General features: G+C 40.5%; 1 protein-coding gene across 3 annotated transcripts in view; it reads left to right on the top strand.

Moving 5' to 3' along the window:
- Unc-115a (actin binding LIM protein Uncoordinated 115a) overlaps nt 1-24,342 on the top strand; it is a 454,123-nt gene that overhangs the window by 340,771 nt on the left and 89,010 nt on the right. For all 3 annotated transcript variants that reach the window (XM_080272760.1, XM_080272762.1, XM_080272761.1), the window contains exons 5-10: nt 2,526-2,652; nt 5,291-5,475; nt 6,517-6,674; nt 12,565-12,639; nt 15,954-16,149; nt 17,283-17,510. In XM_080272760.1, coding sequence (XP_080128886.1) covers nt 2,526-2,652; nt 5,291-5,475; nt 6,517-6,674; nt 12,565-12,639; nt 15,954-16,149; nt 17,283-17,510 — 969 coding nt within the window. The remainder of the gene's footprint in view (nt 1-2,525; nt 2,653-5,290; nt 5,476-6,516; nt 6,675-12,564; nt 12,640-15,953; nt 16,150-17,282; nt 17,511-24,342) is intronic.

Raw genomic sequence — 24,342 nt, 5'->3', positions numbered from 1 at the left:
ACCCTCCCCCCAACTCACTCCCCCCTCCCGCATATACCTCTCAACTCCATCCCTCCACCTCATCCTCGGTCTACCCCTCCCTCTCCCTCCTTCCACCTCACCTACATACACCCTCTTAGTCAGTCTTTCATTCTCCATTCTATCCACATGTCCAAACCACCTCTGTGTATTTCTCCTAATCTTCTCAACCACATCTACATCCACCCCACAACGTTCCTTCTCTTCTTCATTCGTCAGCCTGTCCCTCCATGTCACTCCACATGCTCCTCTCAGGTAACTCGTTTCCACTGCTCTCACTCTTGACTTGCTCCTCTTGCAAGGTCCATGCCTCGCTTCCATATGTCAGGGTAGGGATCACAATACTATCATGCAGTGACTCCTTAACTTCCATACTCACCTCCCTATTTCTCATCACTGCTTTCAGTGAACCAACAACCTTCCTTCCCTGCTGTACCCTTTCACGCACTGCATCCCCCAACGTTCCATCCTTACTCATCACACTACCCAAGTACTTGAATGCACTCACATTCTCCATATCCTCACCATTCAACCTCACTGTACATTCTGTAACTTCATTCCTCTCAAACACCATAACTTTACTCATGTTTACATTAACTTTCAGATTCCCCATCCTACACACTGTCCCAAATTCATTCACCAAACCTTGCAACTCCCATTCATCTTCACTCAACAATACTGTATCATCAGCAAACAGCAACACCGGAATCTTCCAAATCTCACCCTCATTCATTAAAGCCACCCCCACATCCACTGCCCTACCTTGCACCTCCTTTACAACCCCATCCCTGTATGTATTAAACAGCCATGGAGACATCACACAACCCTGTTACAGTCCCACATTTAGATCAAAGAACTCACTCATCTCACCGTCCACTCACACCGTAGCCCTAGCTCCTTTGTACATACTCTTCACAGCACTCAACAGTTTCCCCTCCACTCCATATATTCTTAATACCTTCCACATACCTTGCCTATCTATTCTGTCATAAGCTTTCTCCAAGTCCATGAAGGCAGCATGCACTTTCTTTCCCTTCTCTAGATACTTTTCCACTAAACATCTTAGAACAAATATCTGATCTACACACCCTTTTCCCTTCCTAAATCCCCCTTGTTCTTCTCCAACTAGCTCCTCTGTCAAATGCCTAACTCTGTCAATGAGTATTCTACCATATATTTTTCCAGTCACACTAAAAGGCAAATACCCCTATGGTTACCACCTACTTCTCTCTCCCCTTTTCCTTTGTATAAAGGAACAATTATACCTGATTTCCAGTCCTCTAGAACCCTTCCCTCTTCCCAAGCGAATCTACACAACTTCCATATCCACTCCACAACAATCTCATCCCCATACCTCAGCATTTCACTACACACTCCATCAATTCCTGGGGAAAGAAATCGCCTCCTAAATAAGACAGACGAAGAAGCAGACAGACACTGAGTCTGGATTATCGATTCACGTGGACTTATTATATTCTTGATTTCACCAGACGACATTATTCAGGTTGTGATAAAAGACCCTTCTTGTAGAGGAAAATGTGGACAAGGAGAAAGACAAACAGTCTCTCATTTTTTCACATTGATTACTATTTTACTTCTGCTAAAAACAGGCGATTTTATTCAGCACAAGTGAGAATAAACTCTTTCAGTAGATGAAAACATGAAAATAAACATCGAAAGTGAGGCGTATAGTTTCCGAAATATCATGTCACATTAACTGAAATTATCAGTTTCATTAATTGCTATTGAAATATTGTTACTGCAAGATGAGTTTATTTAGCTGAAGTGAAAATATGACTTTTCCGGACAGGAAGACGTAAAGTATATGAAGACATACTGAGTAACAGTAGTTTTTCATGAAGGTAATTGCTATTTTATTTTTGCCAGTGGCAAGAATAAAATAGGGGGCCCTCACCCGTTAGGCTACATAGATATTTTTACTTACCGGTACTGAATTCACGCTGTCAAAGATATAGTGGGTGTTATTTTTAACATGATTGATTCAAACTCGTATTGACCTATCTTCCTCCCTTATGTTATCACACATTTCTGTGTGTGTGTGTGTGTGTGTGTGTGTGTGTGTGTGTGTGTGTGTGTGTGTGTGTGTGTGTGTGTGTGTGCGTGCGTGCGTGCGCGCGCGTGCGTGCACTTCATACCACCAAGCAAAGGAGTGAGCTACCTCACGATTGAGAGATCAAGGAAGGTGTGTAGTTGGGAATGGATGGAGGGAGGAGGGGAGGGGGTTTTGAACTGTTTCAGAACACCAGACCATTACTGGTTTCCTGGTCACAGCATCGACAAGGCCTAGATATTTTCTTTGAATCGCGTCTGTAGGCTACATTTACGTTTGTACCGTATCTTCGTGTCCAAATTCCAGGATTCACCTTTATTTATATTTGCATACGTTTATATTTCTGTTCAGTATTCACATAAACAAACATTGGGTTTTTTTGCATTTCATCTTTATTTTCATAAATTTACAGTGTATTTCACTATCCACAATGCAGAGTGTGCGGGGTGCAAGGAGGAACTAGTAGAGGGGCAAGCACTCATCGCCCTGGACCAACAGTGGCATATCTGGTGCTTCAAGTGTGCCATATGTAGCTCCGTCCTGCATGGCGAATACATGGGAAAGTGAGTATTCTACATCACTCTTACGTTTGTAATTTTGGATGAACAGTAGAAGTAACAGAAAAAAAAAATTAAGTGTGTGAGAATTTGTACATCCCCCTCTCCTCTACCCACTCCCTCATTGCCCACCCTCCTCTCCCATTTCACACTTTCCCCTCCCCCTCACCTTCCTCCTCCTCTTGCCATTCACTCTCTTCTCTCCGCATATCTCCCATCCTTTCCTCCCCCTCAACTTCATCTCATACCCTCCCCTCCTCACTTTCTCTTTCCCATCCCTCTCTTATTCCACTCACTCCTCATTCTCTTTCCCGTCTCTTTTGTATTCCCACTCACAGCCCATCCTCTTTCCCATCCCTGTTCTGTCCCTGCTCACACCCCCTCTTCCCCTCTCCCTGCTCCTCACACTCATTTTGCCCTTTTCATCCTGTCCCCCCTCATTCCCACTTCTTCCCTTCTCATTCTCTCCGTAGTATATCTCTTAACTCCTTAACTCCTTTAACTCCTTTTTTGTACACTCACCAACCCTCTCACAAGCTCCCCATTCACCATAGTCCTCTCACAAGCTGCCCACTCACCATAACCCTCTGACAAGCTTCCCACTCACCATATCCCTCTTACAAGCTTCCCACTCACCACATCCCTCTCACTAGGTTCCCATTCACCATAACCCATTGACAAGCTTCCCACTAACCCCCCAGTCACCATAACCCTCTCACAAGCTTCATACTCACCATAACCCCCTCACAAGCTTGCCACTTACCATACCTATCACAAGCTTCCCACTCACCATAACCCTGTCACAAGGGTTCCACTCACCACAACCCTCTCACAAGCTTCCCAATCACCATATCTCTCACAAGTTTCCCACTCACTATATCTCTGACAAGTTTTCCACTCACCATAACCTCACAGGCTTCCCTTTCACCATAACTCTCTCATAGGCCTCCCACTTACCATAACTCTTACAAGCTTCCCACTTACCATAACTCTCACAAGCTTCCCACTCCTTAACCCTATCAGTAGCCTCCCACTCAACCCTCTCACAAGCTTCCCACTCACCAAAGCCCTCTCTGGCTTCCCAGTCACCATTATTCTCAATAGCCTCTTCCTCATGATAACCCTCCCACTCACTATAGCCCTCTCAGTTGCATCCCACTCACTGTAACCCTTTCAGTAGCTTCCTACTCACCACAGCCCTCTCAGTAGCTTTCTACTGACCATGGATCTCTCCAGTAGCTTTTTGCTCATCATAGCCCTCTCAGTAGCTCCCCACCCACCACAGCCCTCTTCAATAGCCCCCCACTCACCATAACTTCAGTAGCTTCCCACTCACCATGACTCTCTTCAGTAGCCTCCCACTGACCACAACCTCTATAGCCTCCTACTCACCATCACCTCAGTAACCTCCCAATCACCATAACTCTCTTCAGTTGCCTCCTTTTCACCATACCCCTCTTCAGTAGCCTCCCACTTGCTTTTTACCCTTTTCCATTGCCCCCTCTCACTTGCTTTTTACCCTCTTCCATTGCCCCCTCTGACCACGACCCTCCTAAGTAGCCTGCCCGTCACCATAACCCTCTTCCATTGCCTCCTTCTCACCATGACCCACTTCAGCATCCTCTCACTCACCATACTCCTCTTCAGTAGCCTCCCACTCACCATGTCCCTCATTCATTGCCTCCCTCTCACTACAACCCTCTTCAGTAGCCTTCCACTCACCATAACCCTCTTCAGTAGCCTCCCACTCATCATAACCCTCTTCAGTAGCCTTCCACTCATCATTACCCACTTCCATTACCTCCTTCTCGCCATGACCCACAAGAGTAGTCCACCACTTACCATACCTTTCTTCAGTAGCCCCCCACTTACCATAGCCCTCTTTCATTGCATCCCTCTCACCATGACCCTCTTCAGTAATCCCACTTATCAAAACTCTCTTCATCTGCCTCTCACATGCATCGTTTTGTGAACTAATTTTCCCAACTTCTCCCCATATCCATCTCTCTGGCACCACTCACTGCTTTCATTACACTTCTCTCACCATTTGGACTCTTTCACACTTTCATTTCATCTTGGTGTCCTTACTCTTACCAGCACTCATTCCACCATTCCCATTCTTACTCCCTTTCCATATTGATTCCACTGTCCTTAATCATTCACTTGGCTTCTTCACATACTTCTACTGTCTTCAGATTCCTCATACATAGGTCACTAACCATTTTCAACTCACTGTTTTCACTTATAAACTTCTCATTTTATTTATTCCTCATTTCCATTCCTCACTCTCCATTCATGTTTCCTACCCACACCATTATCCCCACTCTTATCCCTCCCTCACCCCACTATCCAGTCACAGTCCAACATTCATCCCACTATCCTCACTGTTGTACTAAGCTATTTTTCCCTGTCTCCTTGTGCTGTAGAAGGACATCTTCCCTCACTGTGACTAACACAGCCAGGCAGCTCCTTGCAGATATCTCTCACCTTCCACCCTGTTCCCCAAATGGAGAATGATGAACTGCAGGAGGACAACTTCAGCCTGCAGTCCACAGGGTTCTTATTCAGATGAGCATTGGGCCACAGCAACAGTAACAACAGTGATAACAACAGCAACAAACAACAACTGTTCCTAAATCCCCAGGGATGGGCTCCCATACTGTGAGAAGGACTACCAGGCCCAGTTTGGTGTGAAGTGTGCATACTGTAACCGGTTCATTAGTGGGAAGGTTCTGCAGGCAGGTGACAACCACCACTTCCACCCCACATGTGCCCGCTGTACCAAATGTGGTGATCCTTTTGGAGATGGTGAAGAGATGTATTTACAGGGTAAGGAGCTGTGCTGTGTGCTTAGGATCAGGTGTATTACCTGGGTTCAAGTTATGCAGTTAATCATTTATATCACAAGGAGTTTTGTTGTACCTGATGAATGTATAGTTTGGCAAGACCAGTACAGTGCACAACTCGTAATTGATGAAAGAGGGTCCTGTCAGAGTGAACTGACGAATTAAAGTGCTTTAATATCATTATACAACTACCCATGGTAGCTTGGTTGGAACACATATAGAAATGTAGTTTGTCTGAAGACTAAATAAATTTCACAGATAAGTAATGGCCATCCCTTATGGGATAAGTAATGAAAGTTAATTTGTTATTGCATAGGAACATAAATGATACTGGTTATTCTTGATGAATGATATTAAATCTTTAGTACTATATTGTGAAAATATACCAGTAGTGCTTATCATGCAGTCCTCTCTTCATGAAAAAATCTTAGAAGTATAGAAGGCCAAATCCAGCACTCTGAGGGGGATGTGATTTCATGCTGGAATTACCACAGTGCTAACTCATTACCAACCTCATCAAACTTTATTGCCAGAGCCCCCTTTTCATATAATTTATTCTGTGATAACAGTTATGTAAGAGATATAATGCATATACTTTGGCAGATAACATTGTTTATTATAATTTTTGTAATAATTGATCTGCCAAAATTGTGGGAGTGTATGCCCCCCACACACCATCATAATTCCATGCCTGGTAGATACTTTTTTTTTTTTTCTTTTTTTCCCAAAAACAGGCATCCTTTGTATTTTTTATAAAAACTGGATGCCTAATAGTTCCTAACCTTAACCTAAATGATACGCTTTTACATTCACCCAGCCTTGCCTGTACAGGTACTGCTGTCTGGCACCCACGATGTGGCCCCATCGTAATTCCATTCCCGGTAGATACTTTATTTATTTATTTTTTTTTTTTCAAAAGCAGGCATCCTTTGTAATTTCTCTTTTATAAAGACTGGATGCCTAATATTTCCTCACCCTAACCTAAATGATACTCTTATACACTCACCCTGCCTTGCCTGTACAGGTACTGCTATCTGGCACCCACGATGTGGCCCTGGCCCCACAGAGAATGGCACAGTGCTGAACGGAGCACTCTCTAATGGACATCATGTCAATGGAGACCAGAAGACAGAGAGGGAAAGGGATTTAGATGGGATGAGCTCCACCGCCTCCGAAACACAAGTGAGTGAGAGTGTAGATATTTGTTGTGTACATAGGAGGTGGCATGTAATGGTGGAGGTGGGCTTGATAGTGTGCATGGAAGTGTAGGTACATGTACAATATAATTTTGGTATAGATTCAAGTATAGGTATTAATGAAACTTGTAAATCAGTGGATGTGCTGTATAAGGATAACATAACTACCACAGGCTGTAAAGACAAGACATAGGATCTGTGCAGGTGTGGAATAGGAAAGCAGGCAAAAACAAGAGAAGAAAAGAGGCATGGCTGGAATATGTCTTGTCATTCAGATTAAATAGTTGGTAAGATGCTAATGACTGTGTATATAAGGAAAATTAAGGTATGAATGCTGTTAAGTATTTTGAGACATACAAATTTGGATGTACAGTGAGACTGAAAGGAATGATAAAAGTACCATATAGTAATGTGGTAGAAAATGTGTTTGGAATATGAAGATATAGGTGTTGTTAAGAAGGTTGTTGTGATTTTTAAAATGGATTTTGTGATTAGCCAATAATGTATTACATATGATAACTGATTGCAATATTGTTATGTATTTCTGTATTGCAGATACTATTTGACATTAGTAGTCCACAGTTATGCACCTGTTTTATTATAGTCATATAGAAACGATAGCAGTAAGGAAAAAAGCATATGTAGCTTCAGTAACCAAATTTTCCTCTCATCAGTTTATCGAGACAGTAGAGTCAACGGGGCGATGGCGGAGGGTAGGCACTTAGGTTGCATGAGAGTGTTGAGAGTTGCTAGCATTGAGGGCCTGGCTTTCAAAACATTAGTGCTAGTTGATCCCTCACTCCAACACAGTTCTCTCTTCAGTCTATAATTCCTTCTCATTCCCTGATTCTCACCATGCTCCTCAATTTTTTTTTTTTTTTTTTTTTTTTTTTTATCATAATATGAATTTGTGTGTCATAAACTCTCTTAAGCCACATTGTCCACCAGCAGTGATATTTTTACTGCTATTATAGTGTATTATACCAACGGAAATTAACATGACTCAAGTAGCCTGAGGAGCAGCATTGATATTTGTTGGTTACTCTGACAGAAGTATGTTAGTTTTGCTGGTTTAATGTTTTAACCAGTCAGAAGCTGAGTCTGATCTATGAATCAGAGTTTCCCTTTACTCCAGAGAATGACAAGATTGCATCAGATAATATTGCACATTCAGGAAGATAAATTGGATTGACAATATACAAAATATACAGGCAAATTCTCGATGCATCAGTTACCAAAAAATTAGTACCGTATCAGATATGAGCATTTTTTAGCAACATCCATTGACCTTCCAGATACTTTGTTTTATTTTTCTGTTTCATTACCAAACTGTTTTCCTTGTTCGTTCATACAGAATGTGCAAGTGTCATGTTACTGCAAAACAAATTGGTAAATTTTATATGACATGCAAAATTAATACTGTACATCTGTAGTGTAGTAGAGAAAAGAAATGAGATAAATCAATCGGAAAAATGCCTGCAACTTTTCAGTGGCAATGGTTTCATCATGTTGACATCTGGTCAGTCTCTAGTGAGATAACAGTGGGTATTATCCAAGACCACAAGGTTCAAAACGAAGCCCCAGAACATAGAATCATTCCAGATGGAAAGCTGGAAGGACGGGTTATTACACAGAAGTAGTCTAGCAATAGTCTCTTCATTTTGAAAGTAAAGCTCACTTGCCTCATCCTTTTCAACAACTGTGGGAATTCTACAGTACTTTACATTCATGTTAGCTAAATTACCTTTGAAATATGCTTATAACCATGGGAATCATATTCTGTTTATTTATAAACTTATACTGCCTTCCGATCTTTACTCACAACCCCAGTAATGAATAAGTGTAATAAAAAATCAGCCTTTTTGTACCAGGAATGCAAAGAGGTCCATGTGGCACTTGCAGTATTTTATTTTCAGTTTACTGTATATATTAGTTACATACGTAAGAGTATACTACTACTTCATTATTTGACAAAAACTGGTATTATGTGTATTGTCAGTCAGGTGAACGAGAGTGTCAGTATGACAAATTTTCCCATCATATGTGGCTGACAGTGAAGCTAGGCACTTTCTGTATGGTAAAGATAAACCAACTGATTAAGTTGAAATTTTGATTTCCGTGAAACCCAATAGGTCTTGGAAAATGCAGCCCTAAAACAGTCTTCCCCTCTCTCAGCCTGCCAGTAATTCTTACTATAGTTGACACTTTCAAACAAATAATGATTACTTTATTTACCTGCCCCTACTAAAAATATATAAAGAACAGCAAAAACTCACTTTCTGTGTGTTGAAAAGTGTTGGATGAGGTAGTTTTAAAAGTTAGGCCCCCAGGTTTGCCCTACTAATCTCAGTATGTGTGGGATGGTGATTAGGGAGTGCTGTGGTAGATTACTCACTCAGGTTTTTGTGTGTGCTCTGCATCAATAGGTAGATTCAAAAGTTACTTGTAAGTGCACTAACTTGGGAGCCAGTAGTGTCTTTTTAACTTATTTTAGATATTTTGCATTCAGAATTCACAGAATTTTACTCTAAATCTGAACCTGAGCAACAAACCAGAATACTAGGAAAACACTACTGGCTTCCTCATCAACAGAATAAAAACTATTCCTAATGTGAATTAGTGTGTATGTTTCAGTGTTTAACAATACAAAGTGAATTTTTTTTTTTTTTTAATCCTTACAAGCCTTTGCTTTTCCACATAACTAATAATTTTGGATGCATAGATAAAGGATTCTTTTATATTAACAAGTGACATCCAAATCAGAATAACATACTTTCCTTCAAAAGTACTGTAATTAATTTTTATCATTTTCAAGTAAGTGTTTTTTGTCTTGAAAAAATGACTCAAGCTACTGATATCCTTATATGATGGTAGTGATGTGCTTTTATCATTTGCCCATACTAGTGTATTCTAAGTGTTATTATTGAAAATGTTTATGACCCATCATAGAGGTACACTACTCGGAAATTTACGAATGATGGTAATCCATCTCTCATCTGTTTATTGAGAGTGTCCATGACTTGTAAGATACCGGTACAAGGATTTGTATGATGCAGTCAATCTTGTGTAGGCTAGGTAAACTTATGTATATATATATATATATATTTATGTATATACAATATATAATCATCATCATCATCAGCCATTGAGATCCACTGCAGGACTGGCCTATCCCTATCGAAGCAGGGATGATACAGCCAATGTATCTCTACCCAGTGGCTTAGGCTGTCTGGTAGAGACTGTATGTAGGGTGATAAGTGCTTGTGAGTGTGATTGTAGTGTTGTAGTGGCTTTGGATGTGTGTGTAGTCTGTGAAGCAAGTGTAATCGGCCCTCCTTAAGCCAATTGGGTGCAAGCATACTAGTATGCGACACTGGTTCAACCACAGCACACCTTTTGCCGCCAAAGTAGCAAGTGTTTTGGTGAACGCTTCCCTAAGTTTTTACAACTCTGACAGGAGGCGAACCCACGCTCACCAGTGTGCGAAACGCACACTCTACCACTGTACCACAGAGGCTCCATATATATATATATATATATATCATCATCATCATCAGTCGTTTGAGTATCCACTGCAGGACAGGCCTATCCCAACCGAAGTCGGGACGATACAGCCAATGTATCTCTGCCAAGTGGCTTAGGCAGTCTGGTAGAAATTGTATGTAGGGTGAGAAGTGCTTGTAAGTGTAATTGTAGAGTTGGAGTGGCTTTGGATGTGTGTGTAGTCTGTGAACCGAGTGTAATCGGCCGGCACAAGCCGACTGGGTGCAAGCATACTTTATAGTAAGCGACACTGGTTCAACCACAGCAACCCTTGTGTCCGCCACTGCAGTACGTGGCTGAGCGAACACTCCCAAAGTTTATTACCCTGGCGGGGCGCGAACTCTGGTTCACCCGTGTACGAAACACACACTCTACCACTGTACCACAAAGGCTCCGTATATATATATATATATATATATATCTGTATACTGTATATATATATATATATATATATATATATATATATATATACTGTATATATATATATATATATATATATATATATATATATATATATATATATATATATATATATATATATATATACATACTGTATAGTATATATCTATCTATCTATATATAGATAGATAGATAGATAGATAGATAGATATATACTGTACAGTATATATATATATATATATATATATATATATATATATATATATACAGATATATATATATATATATATCTTTATATATATAGATATATATATATAAATCTATATATATATATATATATATATATATATATATAGTATTACATATATATATATAGATAGATAGATAGATAGATATATAGATATACAGATATATATATTTATATACAATATATAGATAGATAGATATAGAGATATACAGATATATAGATAGATAGATAGATATACAGATATATATATATATATATATATATATATATATATATCTCTCTCTCTCTCTCTCTCTCTCTCTCTCTCTCTCTCTCTCTCTCTCTCTCTCTCTCTCTCTCTATATATATATATATATATACATATACTGTATATACAGATATATATATATTATATATATATATATATATATATATATATATATATATATATATATATATATATATATATAGATAGATAGATAGATAGATATACAGATATATAGATAGATATACAGATATATATATATATATATATATATATATATATATATCTATATATATATATATATATATATATATATATATCAGCCATGGCTCAGTGGGTTAGAGCACTCTGCTCTGACCGAAGGGTCAGAGGATCGAATCCACCCAAGGGTCATTGGTAGACATCAGGAAGGGCATCCAGTCATAAAATGCTACACGCTACAATCCAAAAGTCTTTACCCAGATGCAACGCCTTAGCCCTTCGAGGATACCTGGCGTAATACCAAATTATTTTTTTATTTATATAATATATATATATATATATATATATATATATATATATATATATTTTTAAGTAATTCCTCAATTATCCAACATAACGGAGCCAGAGGCATGTCTGGGTAATGGCTTTGTCCAGATAGTGGACTTCTCCCATGTCCCTCCTTTGTACGTAACCTAACATTTGAAAGCCAGTTTAAAAGACCACTACAGTACATCATACAGCTCATATTCCTGTTTTTTAACACTAGTCTGTCTGGTCAAGCAGACCTGTAAACCACAACCAAACAACTACCATGATCAAGCAGACCCTTCAACCACAGACAAACAATCACCGCTGCAGGTCCATACCCTTCAGTGACCATGATTTCCACCTGGACGCAAGCATTTTGTCTGGAGAAAATGGGAAAACTTATGAATAATGGTTTTGCATTGCCAGATCACAGTGTCCAGGTAATGGATTGTCCAGATAATGGTTGTCTGGGTGATAGAGGAATTACTGTACAACAGACCATATCCTTTTATCTTATTTTCCACAGTGATTACCAACACGACTGCATGCTTATAAACTACAGCCTTATGATCATAAATGATCGTACTTGGGTACTATTACTCAGTTATTAACTGCAACAAGTATTGTAATACTTATGATGCCCTCTCAGAGTAATATAGTGTTTGATAGGTTTATTGATATATTTATTCATACAATCATCTTTGTTGTTGCAGTAAACTGAGGTTGGCTGTTTATGTAGTTTGTAATGGAAAATACTGTAATGCACTGCACAGAACTGTGTACCAGTATATGTGTGCATTTTATGTACAGTATAAATTTTAAGTTACTCTTAAGTAATCATTCTGATTTCTGTTGCATGTACAGTGGCTTACTTTTTGCAAGTGTTGTCATACCCTTTGATGTTACCTGAGTATTGTTGACCCTGTGTTTCAGTTTTCCCGCTCCCGTACACCCAGCCTTAATGGGTCGTTCCGCTCCTATAGTCCTTATAACAGCCTCAACCGTAAGGTGCGTTTTTTTTGTTTTGTTTTGTTTTGTTTTTTGCTTTTTCTATGTGCCTTCTTTATTTTAAGTTGTCAACAATATTTGGATTTGTGTTAAAGCGAGATTTCATAATAGACAAAAGTTCATCAACCATAGTACAGAACTCGGTATATTATTGACCTACTAAGTGGCTGAATTTCCTTTTGACATATTTGTAGACCTGAATAATATTCAGGAGTACTATTATTAATTGCCTAAGTCAGTAAGTTTATATATCTATTGTACTCTTCCACCAATATAAAATGATCTTACAGAAGAGAATCCCCAAGATGTGTCTTTGTCACATAAAAATATATATATATATATATATTTATATATATGATAGAATTGATAGGGAGGCTTTGTGGACTGCTTTAAGATTGTATGGACTTGATGGTAGGTTACTAAAAGGGGTGAAAAGTTTTTATGTAAATAGTAGAGCGTGTGTAAGAGTGGGAAATGCTGTGAGTGATTGGTTTCCCGTGAAAGTGGGGTTGTGACAGGAATGTGTGATGTCGCCTTGGTTGTTTAATATTTACATGGATGGTGTTGTAAGGGAGGTGAATGCAAGAGTTTTAGGTGGAGTTCTGAGTCTGGTGAATGTTGGTGGTGGAGAGTGGAATCTGAAGCAGCTGCTGTTTGCAGATTATACTGCACTGGTGGCTGATTCAGAGGAGAGATTGAGACAGTTGGTAGAGAAGTTTGGAAGGGCGTGTGAAAGGAGGAAATTGAAAGTAAATGAGAATAAGAGTAAAGTGATGAAGTGTACAAGGTTGGTAGATGGTAGGAGGATGAATATAGTTTTGAATGGCGAGTTGCTTGAGGAGGTAGAGTGTTTTAAATATCTAGGGTCACATGTTGCTGTGGATGGAAGAATAGATGCAGAAGTGAAGTTTAGAGTAAATGAAGTAGGAAAGGTGCTGGGAGGAATGAAAAAAGTGTTTAGATGTCATTCGCTTAGAATGGATGTAAAGAGAAGGCTGTATGAGGGTGTTGTGGTACCGACTGCATTATATGGGGCTGAAACATGGAGTATGGGTGTAGCAGAGAGGAAAAGTTTGAATGTAATGGAGATGAGGTGTCTGAGGAGTATGTGTGGAGTGACGTGTATGGATCGAGTGTGGAATGATGAAATGCGAAGGAGAACTGGAGTTGTTCAGGAGATGGCTGGCAGAGTTGAGCAGAGGGTGTTGCGATGGTTTGGGCATATGGAGAGAATGGATAATGAGCGATTGGTGAAAAAGATAACTAGATCTGATGTGAGATGTGTAAGGCTGAGAGGAAGACCACGAATAGGATGGATGGACAGTGTGAAGAGAGCGTTGGATGCGAGAGGGATGTCTGTTGAGCAAGGAAGAGTGGCTGTGCGTGACAGAAATAAATGGAGAGAAATTGTGAATGAATAAGTGATGATGCAGCCCTGAGGGGATATTCTCCAGCATTTGGTCTGATCAGCTAGTCAGGTCAGGTGTGGGTAAGGGGATGGGTCTGTTATGATGTGGCAGGGGTAAACCAGTTCTGCTGTCGGGCCCTGCTGCAGATGTCACTGATTGCATTGCGCAGTTGACCCTTGTGCGGTGTGGTGCGGTGAGGATCTGTCCATTCTCCCCTTTGGGGCTAAGATGCGAATGAATGTGTTTGAATCAATGAGTAAATGGGGAGTGTGTCGTCCTGTCTCGGCTACCTCCCTTTCCTTGGGAGAAGCAGCCTAGGTATATAGATAGATAGATTTATATATACAGTATATATATATATATATATATATATATATATATATATATATATATATATACAGTATATATACAGTATATATATATATATATATATATATATATATATATATATATATATATATATATATATATATATATATATATATATATATATATATATATATATATATATATATATATATATGTGTGTGTGCAGAATTGCTTTAGGAATGAATTAATCTCCTTGTTACATATTTCCATAACAGAGGAATAGATGCAGAATATGTTTAATTTTGAATGCAAGTTTTCATCACAGGTCTTTCTGAGTCTCATCTAGCCTCAGCTCTGATCATGTACAGTACTACAGTACGAGAGTGTCAGTACAGTACAGTACTTCATGCTTCCCACACTTTCATGGTATTTTTATTGCCTAGCTTAATATCGGGTGAGGCCTCCAGTGGTCAGATTGGCAAAGCACGTACATAACAGTCCATCTGAACAAGGATGAGTTCCACTGGGGGGACAGACTTTTGAGAGGGTGGAGCAGTATGTCATTTCATGCATTCTCTCATATTTACACCTGCTATGGTTCCCTCAGTGACATATACAAACTCTGTCACTCAAACGAAGCCCCTAAAACAGTTTCCACATGCATGTCTCACCCTACACTCAAAAGCTTTCCGCTCCCTGACCCTTCATTACCTGTAAAACAAGGTTTGAATGCCAGTGTCAGGTGTGTGCAAGCTGGTAATTACAGTGTATACAATATAGACTGATGGTATTCATTCACAGTATACCTCACACTAGCCTTAAATGATGTAACTGTACTTTTGTATAGAATGAAATATACTGTACTGTAATCTGGTATTATGTGGGAAATAATCCCTTAACGAGATCACTGCCCTGAGTAGGATTAAGTGCTGTTCCAGTCTCACATTATGGATCTTGAGTTTGTACCCAACCTCATCATTAATTGTCTACCTGTAATTACCTCCTTCAGGGTGTAGTGCCCTGAGGTTAGGTTACTAAAAATTTAAAGGTAGAAAATTAATCCATGTTATTGATAACATTAAATGATTTAAAGTCACTTGAGGTTTTAAATCTATGTGCAAACCAAGGTCATCACTCCAATTAGTGGCTCCTAAATAGTATACCACCAGACAGTCTGGTATGCCTTAATAAAAAAAGATCCTTGCTTGACATTAGTAATGGAATAACAGACACTTGTTATGTTTTTTCTTTAACAGGCCAAGTTTATAATCTTTCAACTGTAATCTGGTCACATTCCATTACATGCATCCTTACTTGCCTCAACTGTGTTACACTTAGCAGATTCTGGAAAAGTCTCATGTATTACATTCCACCTACTAATGTTTTTCCACACTGCTAAATAGACATGGTATGACAAAAACAACATAACACTTAGCATCTTGTATATTTAAGCTAAATTACAATATCCTAAATTTGCATTTTTGAGACTCCTACAGTTCATAATAAATACAGTAAAGTATGGTCCCAAAGTATATAGCCATTTATTCACCCATTTAGCATATTATATTCCGACCTAATTAGATACATATTCTACAGTTTTCTGGCCCATACCGCACGTGCTCACCGGGATTGATCCTGCGGGAGTACAAGTCCTCACAGAGTCCTGTAGATGTGACACGCATCTACACATACTCCTACCTCACAGCAGAGCCCTCACAAGGGTACCTCCGCCGCCCTCTCGACCCTTACGATCGACCTCCACCCAAGTCACCGCACTTCCATCGACCTCCCAGTAAGTGTTTATGAGCTTGGCTGGGCTGTTCATTGAAAAGTTTTTTTTAATGTACTGTATATTATTTGTAGATCTGTTTGATGCAGAAGTTGCACTATGCCTGAGTCCGCTTGACCACTTTAGTATAAAATGTACAGAATAACATTAAAGGTATCCTTTGTATAATGTGCACCAATATATATGGTATCAAATCTCCATGCCGTAAATTGACCTACCCACAGCAAGAATATTCATAGAAATATTTACAATACATTAATAAAAAGTCATGCACAGTTAAATTATCTGATTACTTACAAGTGAAACATATTGGAGACTTTTGGTGCTGACATTTTTTGTTCAACAGAATCTCACTAGGAAATAATCTCCAACTGATCACATGAAAACAAACACCTGGGGCCAAATTGTGCCATAGTTATCCTGAATATGATCTTTGCATTGATAATATTTTTTTTAGCCCTAAAGTAGCAAAACTGAGTGATGATTGTGACAAGCTACTTAAATATTCAGGCAGTTATTCAGCTGGATGGGAACTGAGCAAAAAAAATCCATACAAAAACAAAACATTACATAACTAACTCCATATTCCCTAATCCTTATAATGATCTGTGGATTACATTTCTGAACAGTAATTAATATGACCAGGCAGTGATGGAGTGACCTTTAACAAAAAGAAGAATAATACAAATATGGGTGCCATTGAAAAAAAGTAAGCATCACGTTAGTAATCTTCCCATCCAGTAAGCCTCACACAACCATTCTCCTTGCCACCCTGACTCGCACTCAATATGCTCAGTACTGCTTGTACTGTAGTACATATTACAATATCTGATCTTGTGTAATAATATTTACTAAATCCCCAAAGGGTTCGAACTTAGTTGGTGGTTAGGTAGGGGATTTCAGAAACCGTATAAGAGTAGTTATTCACCAACCGCAAAACCAGTCAGCCTTTTCTTATACGTTTGTGTGTTCAGGTTCTCAATTTCTCTGTTCTTGGACGAGGGTACAGAACCAATTGGATGCTTACAATACTACTCCTCTGTATCCTCTGTATCACATTTAGTTCATAATGGTGTGTTTCTGAGCATTTTTAATTAGTAATCTTCCAGAATTACCATTTATTCCTCTCTCTACAGATGATGGACGCAAGCTGTCCCTGCCAAAGACATCAAGCCGACTCGGGATGCGTGTACTTGTAGACCAAATGCAGTCAGATACTCCAAGACCCAAGTCCCCTCACATGAACAATGAGGAACCCATCATCCTGGCCCACTACCCTGGCGGTCGCAAACCAGCCTCTGGGGATGTCTCGCGGATTGAGAGAGATGATTTCCCTGCACCACCCTACCCCTACACTGACCCAGGTAAGTTGTAGAAACACTTCAGTATTAGGGAATAATATGGAGTAAGTCACAGATAGATTAATGAATAAGTGTGAAAGAAAAGGTGCCACAGCTTTTAACAGTTGAACATTGTGTTCTGTTATCTTAAATGTCACTAGCAAGATTTTTTTTTTTTTTTTTTTTTTATGTGTGTATGAAGTAGAAACCATTTGCTATTATATAAAATTTACCTTTATTGTTGTAGCTCTAGACTTATGTGGACATTAACTTGGTGGACTGCAGGCTGAAGTTGTCCTTCTGCAGTTCACTTCTCCTTTAGAAGACTAGAGAGTTCAAGTACCTTTGTGTAACCAAGCAATGGAGTTGCCTGGGTTATTGGTGCCGTCAAGTGAAGGTGCCCCTCTTCGTCATCATTTTATGAGTGAATTTGGAGTATTGTTTACAAAAATAAGACCATATTTTTGATGTCGACACTAATTCGTTCAAGACAAACTCCAGCTTCCAAAAGCCTCTCCAGAAGTATGCAGTAGGATAGTGGTGTTGATATCACCTGTCCTCATGCAGTCGTTGTATTTCTGAAGCTTTATTTTTTATTTTTATTTTTTTTTTATATGTATAAGAACAGATAATAGATTACCAAGACAAGCTACTGCTAATGTTACTTTTGGCTCGTTACACGATTATCTGAATACAGTACAAATACTGTAATTAACATTATGATGCTGCATTCCAGGATTTTTCCATTTTCTTTAAAGTGTTTAGACCCAAGCACTTCTGATTTGAGAATTTATGTACCATCTAGATTCTAGAACAAAAAAAAAAAAAATCCCCTGTAAAAAGTACAAGCTATATTCATAGCCAGTTACTATTTTATATTATTTTTGTGACAAAAATAATGGTATGGATATAGAAATTGTTGTTTATTATTGCACCAACATATCATTACAGTAGATCCATAGGAGATTTGGCTTTTATAGAACCTACTGAATATTCCAGTAAACAGTTCACATATATACACCCTTACATGTGAATTGTGGCTGTACAGTACAGTATATCAGTGCATAGCTTATGATCCCTACATTACATATTTTTTCAGTAAACAAGAATTCACATATGTACACCCTTACATGTGAATCGTGAGTGTACGGTGTATCAGTGCATAACTTTTATACCTATATATCTAATGATCCCTACATTACATATTTTTGAGGAGCTGAAACTGACACATTAATTACAATGTACTGTATTGTGTGTCTAGCTGCAACTATAAAGGTATTGTGGTTGTGTTTGCTTTACAGTACTCATTTACAATTTATAATCATCACCATCATCATCCAGACCTCCGTTCCTACCCTAGGGCAGGGAGAGGAGTAGCAATGTCCAGACAGCCCAAATTTGCCCAATCCAATGGGCCATGCTTCCATTCACTCACCATTCAAGCCCCCAGAATCCTGGCTTTATCAGATACACCAAAAACATTCACCATGTTCTGTACCTTCGCATAAATGTATCCGACAGAATCAGTCCGGACACTGTCACGTTGAAAAGGGATGCCAAATCCCTGGACATGTGCTTCTCCTCACAATATCCATCCAACCAGCTCGATCTCTGTAAATATCCTACACACACCTTCCACGTCTCCCATCTGCTCCATTTCATATTTGCCCAATCGTTCCTCCACTTCTCTCTTATACTCTGCCTTTTTCTCATCCTCTTGTAACCTTTCCACTCTCCTTGCAACTACTCCTTCCTCTCGTCTTTCCCTTCTTCTATTCCTCTATCTTACTTGAATCCTAATTCTGGCCACCACCAAGTAGTGGTCAGAAAGTCCACTCCCCCAGCCTCTATAAGCTCTTGCATCCATTACACATCTTCGCATCCTTTCATCCACACACACATAATCAATCATTGCCTTCCTTTCATTCAGTTCACCACCCACCCTTCTCATCACTTGCCATGTATACCTGTGGATCATTTTATGCCTGAAGAGGGTATTGGCTATCACCAACCCCGTCCCAGCACAAATGTCCACTAATGCACTCCCATTCTCATCTATCTCAGCAGGCACACCCCACTCACCAACTATTCCATCCACCTTCATATTCCCAACTTTACCATTCATATCACTGATCAAAAACACTCTCTCATTCCTTCCAAATTTTACCATGCACACTTCTACATTTGTCCAGAACTCTTCTCTCACTCTTCTAGCATGATCTTGCGTTGGCGCATACACACACACAATCGCCCACATTTGTATTCCAACTTTCAACTTTACCCACACAATCCTTGACCCAACTGATCCATACTGTCTTATGCTCTTCTTCCGTCTTTTACTCACAACTATACATACTCCTTCCTTTGCCCTCTCATTCTCAGCTACTCCTGCACATATACCCCATCCATACGCCCATTCTCTCACACTTTCTCCTCTCCATTTTGTTTCAGTTATTCCACATACATCCACTTTCGCACCCTCAAGCACCTGGACAATCTCTCTCTCTTTCACCTTGTCATTCACTCACCTTACATTCCACGTTCCGATAACCATGTCCTTTGTCCGGTCCTTGGTCGTCATCGTTTGGTTAGTCCTTGTCCGAGGCTTATTGTTTGTTTTTTTAGTTAGTTGTTTTCCTGGGAGGGGCACTAACCCTCCACCAACCCTTTTAGTCGCCTTTTACGACAAGCAGGGATACTGGGGGAGTATTCTTGAAAAAACCCCATACCCCCAGGGGGTGGAGGGGAAATTGTTGAGTGCTGTGAAGATTATGTACACGAGGGAGTTAGGGCTACGGTTCGAATGGATGGTGAGTTGAGTGAGTTCTTTTATCTCAATGTGGGACTGAAACAGGGTTGTGTGATGTCTCCATGGCTGTTTAATGTATACATGGATGGGGTTGTAAAGGAGGTGCAAGGTAGGGCAGTGGATGTGGGGGTGGCTCTAATGAATGAGGGTGAGATTTGGAAGATTCCGGTGTTGCTGTTTGTTGATGATACAGTATTGTTGAGTGAAGATGAATGTGAGTTGCAAGGTTTGGTGAATGAATTTGGGACAGTGTGTAGGAAGAGGAATCTGAAAGTTAATATAAACAAAAGTAAAGTTATGGTGTTTGAGAGGAATGAAGTCACAGAGTGTGCAGTGAGGTTGGATGGTGAGGATATGGAGAATGTGAGTGCATTCAAGTACTTGGGTAGTGTGATGAGTAAGGACTTTGGGGGATGAATTGTGTGAAAGGGTACAGCAGGGAAGGAAGGTTGTTGGTACACTGAAAGCAGTGATGAGAAATAGGGAGGTGAGTATGGAAGTTAAGAAGTCACTGCATGATAGTATTGTGATCCCTACCCTGACGTATGGAAGCGAGGCGTGGACCTTGCAAGAGGGGAACAAGTCAAGAGTGAGAGCAGTGGAAATGAGTTACTTGAGAGGAGCATGTGGAGTGACGTGGAGGGACAGGTTGATGAATGAAGAAGTGAAGGAACGTTGTGGGGTGGATGTGGATGTGGTTGAGAAGATTAGGAGAAATACACTGAGGTGGTTTAGACATGTGAAGAAAATGGAGAATGAAAGACTGACCAAGAGGGTGTATGTAGGTGAGGTGGAAGGAGGGAGAGGGAGGGGTAGACCGAGGATGAGGTGGAGGGATGGAGTTGAGAGGTATATGAGGGAGGGGAGGGTGAGTTGGGGGGAGGGTAGTCAAATGGTGGGTGACAGAGGGACTTGGAGGCGTTTTGTCTGTGGCCACCCTTTGCGGGATTAGGGCATCGGTCTATAGATAGGTAGATAGACAAAGGAAAAGGGGAAAAAGAAGTGTGTGGTAATCATAGGGGCATTTGTCTTCTTAGTATAATAGGAAAAGTGTATGGTAGGATACTTATTGACAGAGATAGAGAAAAAACAGAGAAAATAGTTGGAGAAGAACAGGGAGGCTTTAGGAAGGGAAGAGGTTGTGTAGATCAGATATTCATTCTTAGATCTTTAGTGGAAAAATTTCTAGAGAAGGGAAAGAAGTTGTATGCGGCTTTCATGGAGTTGGAGAAAGCATATGACAGGGTGGATAGACAAGGATTGTGGAAAGTGTTAAGAATATATGGAGTAGATGGGAAGTTGCTGAATGCTGTGAAGAGTATGTACGATGGTGCGAAGGCTGCAGTGCGTGTGGATGGTGAACTAAGTGAATTTTTCTCTCTGAAAGCTGGGTTGAAACAGGGATGTGTCATGTCTCCATGGTTGTTCAATCTGTACATGGATGGGGTAATAAAAGAGGTACAAGGCAGGGTAGTGGATGTTGGAGTGGCCCTGGTGAGAGAGGATAATGTTTGGAAACTCCCTGTACTGTTGTTTGCAGATGATACTGTGTTGTTGAGTGAAGACGGAAGGGAGCTGCAAGGCTTGGTGGATGAGTTTGGGAGAGTGTGTAAGAAACGGAATCTAAAGGTGAATGTAGGGAAGAGTAAAGTGATGGTCTTTGAGAGAGGTGAAGTCAGTGAATGTACAGCGAGGTTGGATGGTGAGGAATTGGAAAATGTGAGTACGTTTAAGTACTTGGGTAGTGTGATGAGTAAGGATGGAGGTTTGGAGGGTGAAGTGCTTGAAAGGGTACAGCAGGGAAGAAAGGTTGCTGGTTCTTTGAAAGCAGTGATAAGAAACAGGGAAGTGAGCATGGAAGTGAAAAAGTTACTACATGACAGTATTGTGATACCAATTCTAACGTATGGAAGTGAAGCTTGGATGTTGTTGGAAGGACACAAGTCAAGAGTGAGAGCAGTGGAAATGAGTTATTTAAGAGGAGCTTGTGGAGTCACATGGAGAGACAGGCTGACGAATGAGGATATAAAGGAGCGTTGTGGTGTGGATGTGGATGTGATAGGAAGCGTTATGAGGAACACACTGAGGTGGTTTGGCCATGTGGAGAGGATGGAGGGTGAAAGACTGATGAAGAGAGTGTATGTGAGTGAGGTGGAGGGGGGAAGAGGGAGGGGGAGGCCGAGGATGAGATGGAGGGATGGGGTGGAGAGGCATATGAGAGAGGGGGGTGTGAGTTGGGAGCAGGGCAGTGAAATGGCGGGGAACAGGGGGACTTGGAGGCAATTTGTTTGTGGCCACCCCAAACGGGATTGAGGCGTCTGGCAATAGATAGATAGATAGACCTTCCACATACCTTGCCAATCTATTCTGTCATAAGCTTTCTCCAAGTCCATGAAGGCAACGTACACTTTCCTTCCCGTCTCTAGATACTTCTCCACTAAACATCTTAGAACAAATATCTGATCTACACACCCTTTTGCCTTCCTAAATCCCCCTTGTTCTTCTCCAACTAGCTCCACTGTCATATGCCTGACCCTATCAATGAGTATTCTACCATATATTTTACCAGTCACACTAAGAAGGCAAATACCCCTATGGTTACCACCTACTTCTCTCTCCCCTTTTCCTTTGTATAAAGGAACAATTATACCTGATTTCCAGTCCTCTAGAACCCTTCCCTCTTCCCAAGCCAATCTACACAACTTCCATATCCACTCCACAACAGTCTCGCCCCCACACCTGAGCATTTCACCACACACTCCGTCAATTCCTGGGGCCTTTCCCAGCTTAATCTTCTTCATCGCTTCCACTACTTCACCCCTACTGATCTCTTCCTCCCTCCTCTCATCTCTTCTTCTCCCAGCCATTCCCCAACCACTTATACTCGCACTGCTCTCATTCTCTACATTCAACAAATCCTCAAAGTGCTCCTTCCTTCTCCTCAATTTCTCTCTCTTCTTCACCAAGAATCTATTATTCCTATCTTTCACATTCCTACTATTTTCCCTTTCACACTGCCTTACTTTTTTTACCTCCTTCCAAAACAATTTCTTACTCTCCCTCCATTTCACACTCAGATTCCTCCCAAACTCTTCATCCACTTTCTTCTTACTCTCCTTCACCAGTCTCTTAACCTTCCTTCTCCTGCTCACATATACCTCTCTCTTCTCTCTCTCATCTTCTTCCCTACCCCTACTCGCTAATCATTCACTATATGCCTTCTTCTTTTGTTCCACAGCTCGTTTCACCCCATCATTCCACCATGCTGTCCCTTGCACACCCTTGCATCTTCTCCTCACTCCACAAACTGCCTCACACGCTGCGCCTATCTCTTCCATGAATATCTTACATACGTCTTCCACCCCTTCCATCTGCTCTAGCTCATACCTTCCCAATCTTTCTTCCACTATGCTCTTATACTCTGTCACATTCTCACTATCTTGCAATTTCTCCACTCTTGTCACAGGAGTTGCTTCCTCCTGCCTTCCCGTTCGTCTCCTCAACCACTTTCTTTGCAGCTCTACCTTGGCCATCACTAAGTGATGGTCCAAGACTCCATTCCCCCACCCTCTCCACACTCTTGCATCCAACATTTAGTCTTCTCATTCGTTCATCCACACACACATAGTCTATCATTGTCTTTCATTCAACAAGTTCACCATCCATCCTCCTCATTACTGGTGGATCATCTTATGACGAAAGTAGGTGTTGGCTATTGCCAACCCCTTACAAGCACAGATGTCCACCAAAGTGCTACCATTCCCATCTACTTCAGCTGGCACACCCCACTGACCAACACTCCATCCACTCGTACATTCCCAATTTTGCCATTCATGTCTCCAGTCAACAGCACTCTCTCGCTCCTCTCAGACTCGTCCATACATGCTTCTACTCTCGCCCAAAACTCATCTTTCACCCTTGCCACTTGATCCTCTGTAGGGGCATACACACATACAATCGCCCACACTTGTATACCTACTTTCATCCTCACCCATACAATCCTTGCACCCACTGTTCCATACTCTCTTATATTCTCCTTCCACTGCT

Source organism: Coenobita brevimanus, chromosome 51, assembly GCF_032717465.1.
Source record: "Coenobita brevimanus isolate Jiangsu-jjx chromosome 51, ASM3271746v2, whole genome shotgun sequence".
Classification (NCBI taxonomy): Eukaryota; Metazoa; Arthropoda; class Malacostraca; order Decapoda; family Coenobitidae; genus Coenobita; species Coenobita brevimanus.
Note: the sequence above shows the minus strand (reverse complement) of the source record. Positions and strands in the feature narration are given on the sequence as shown.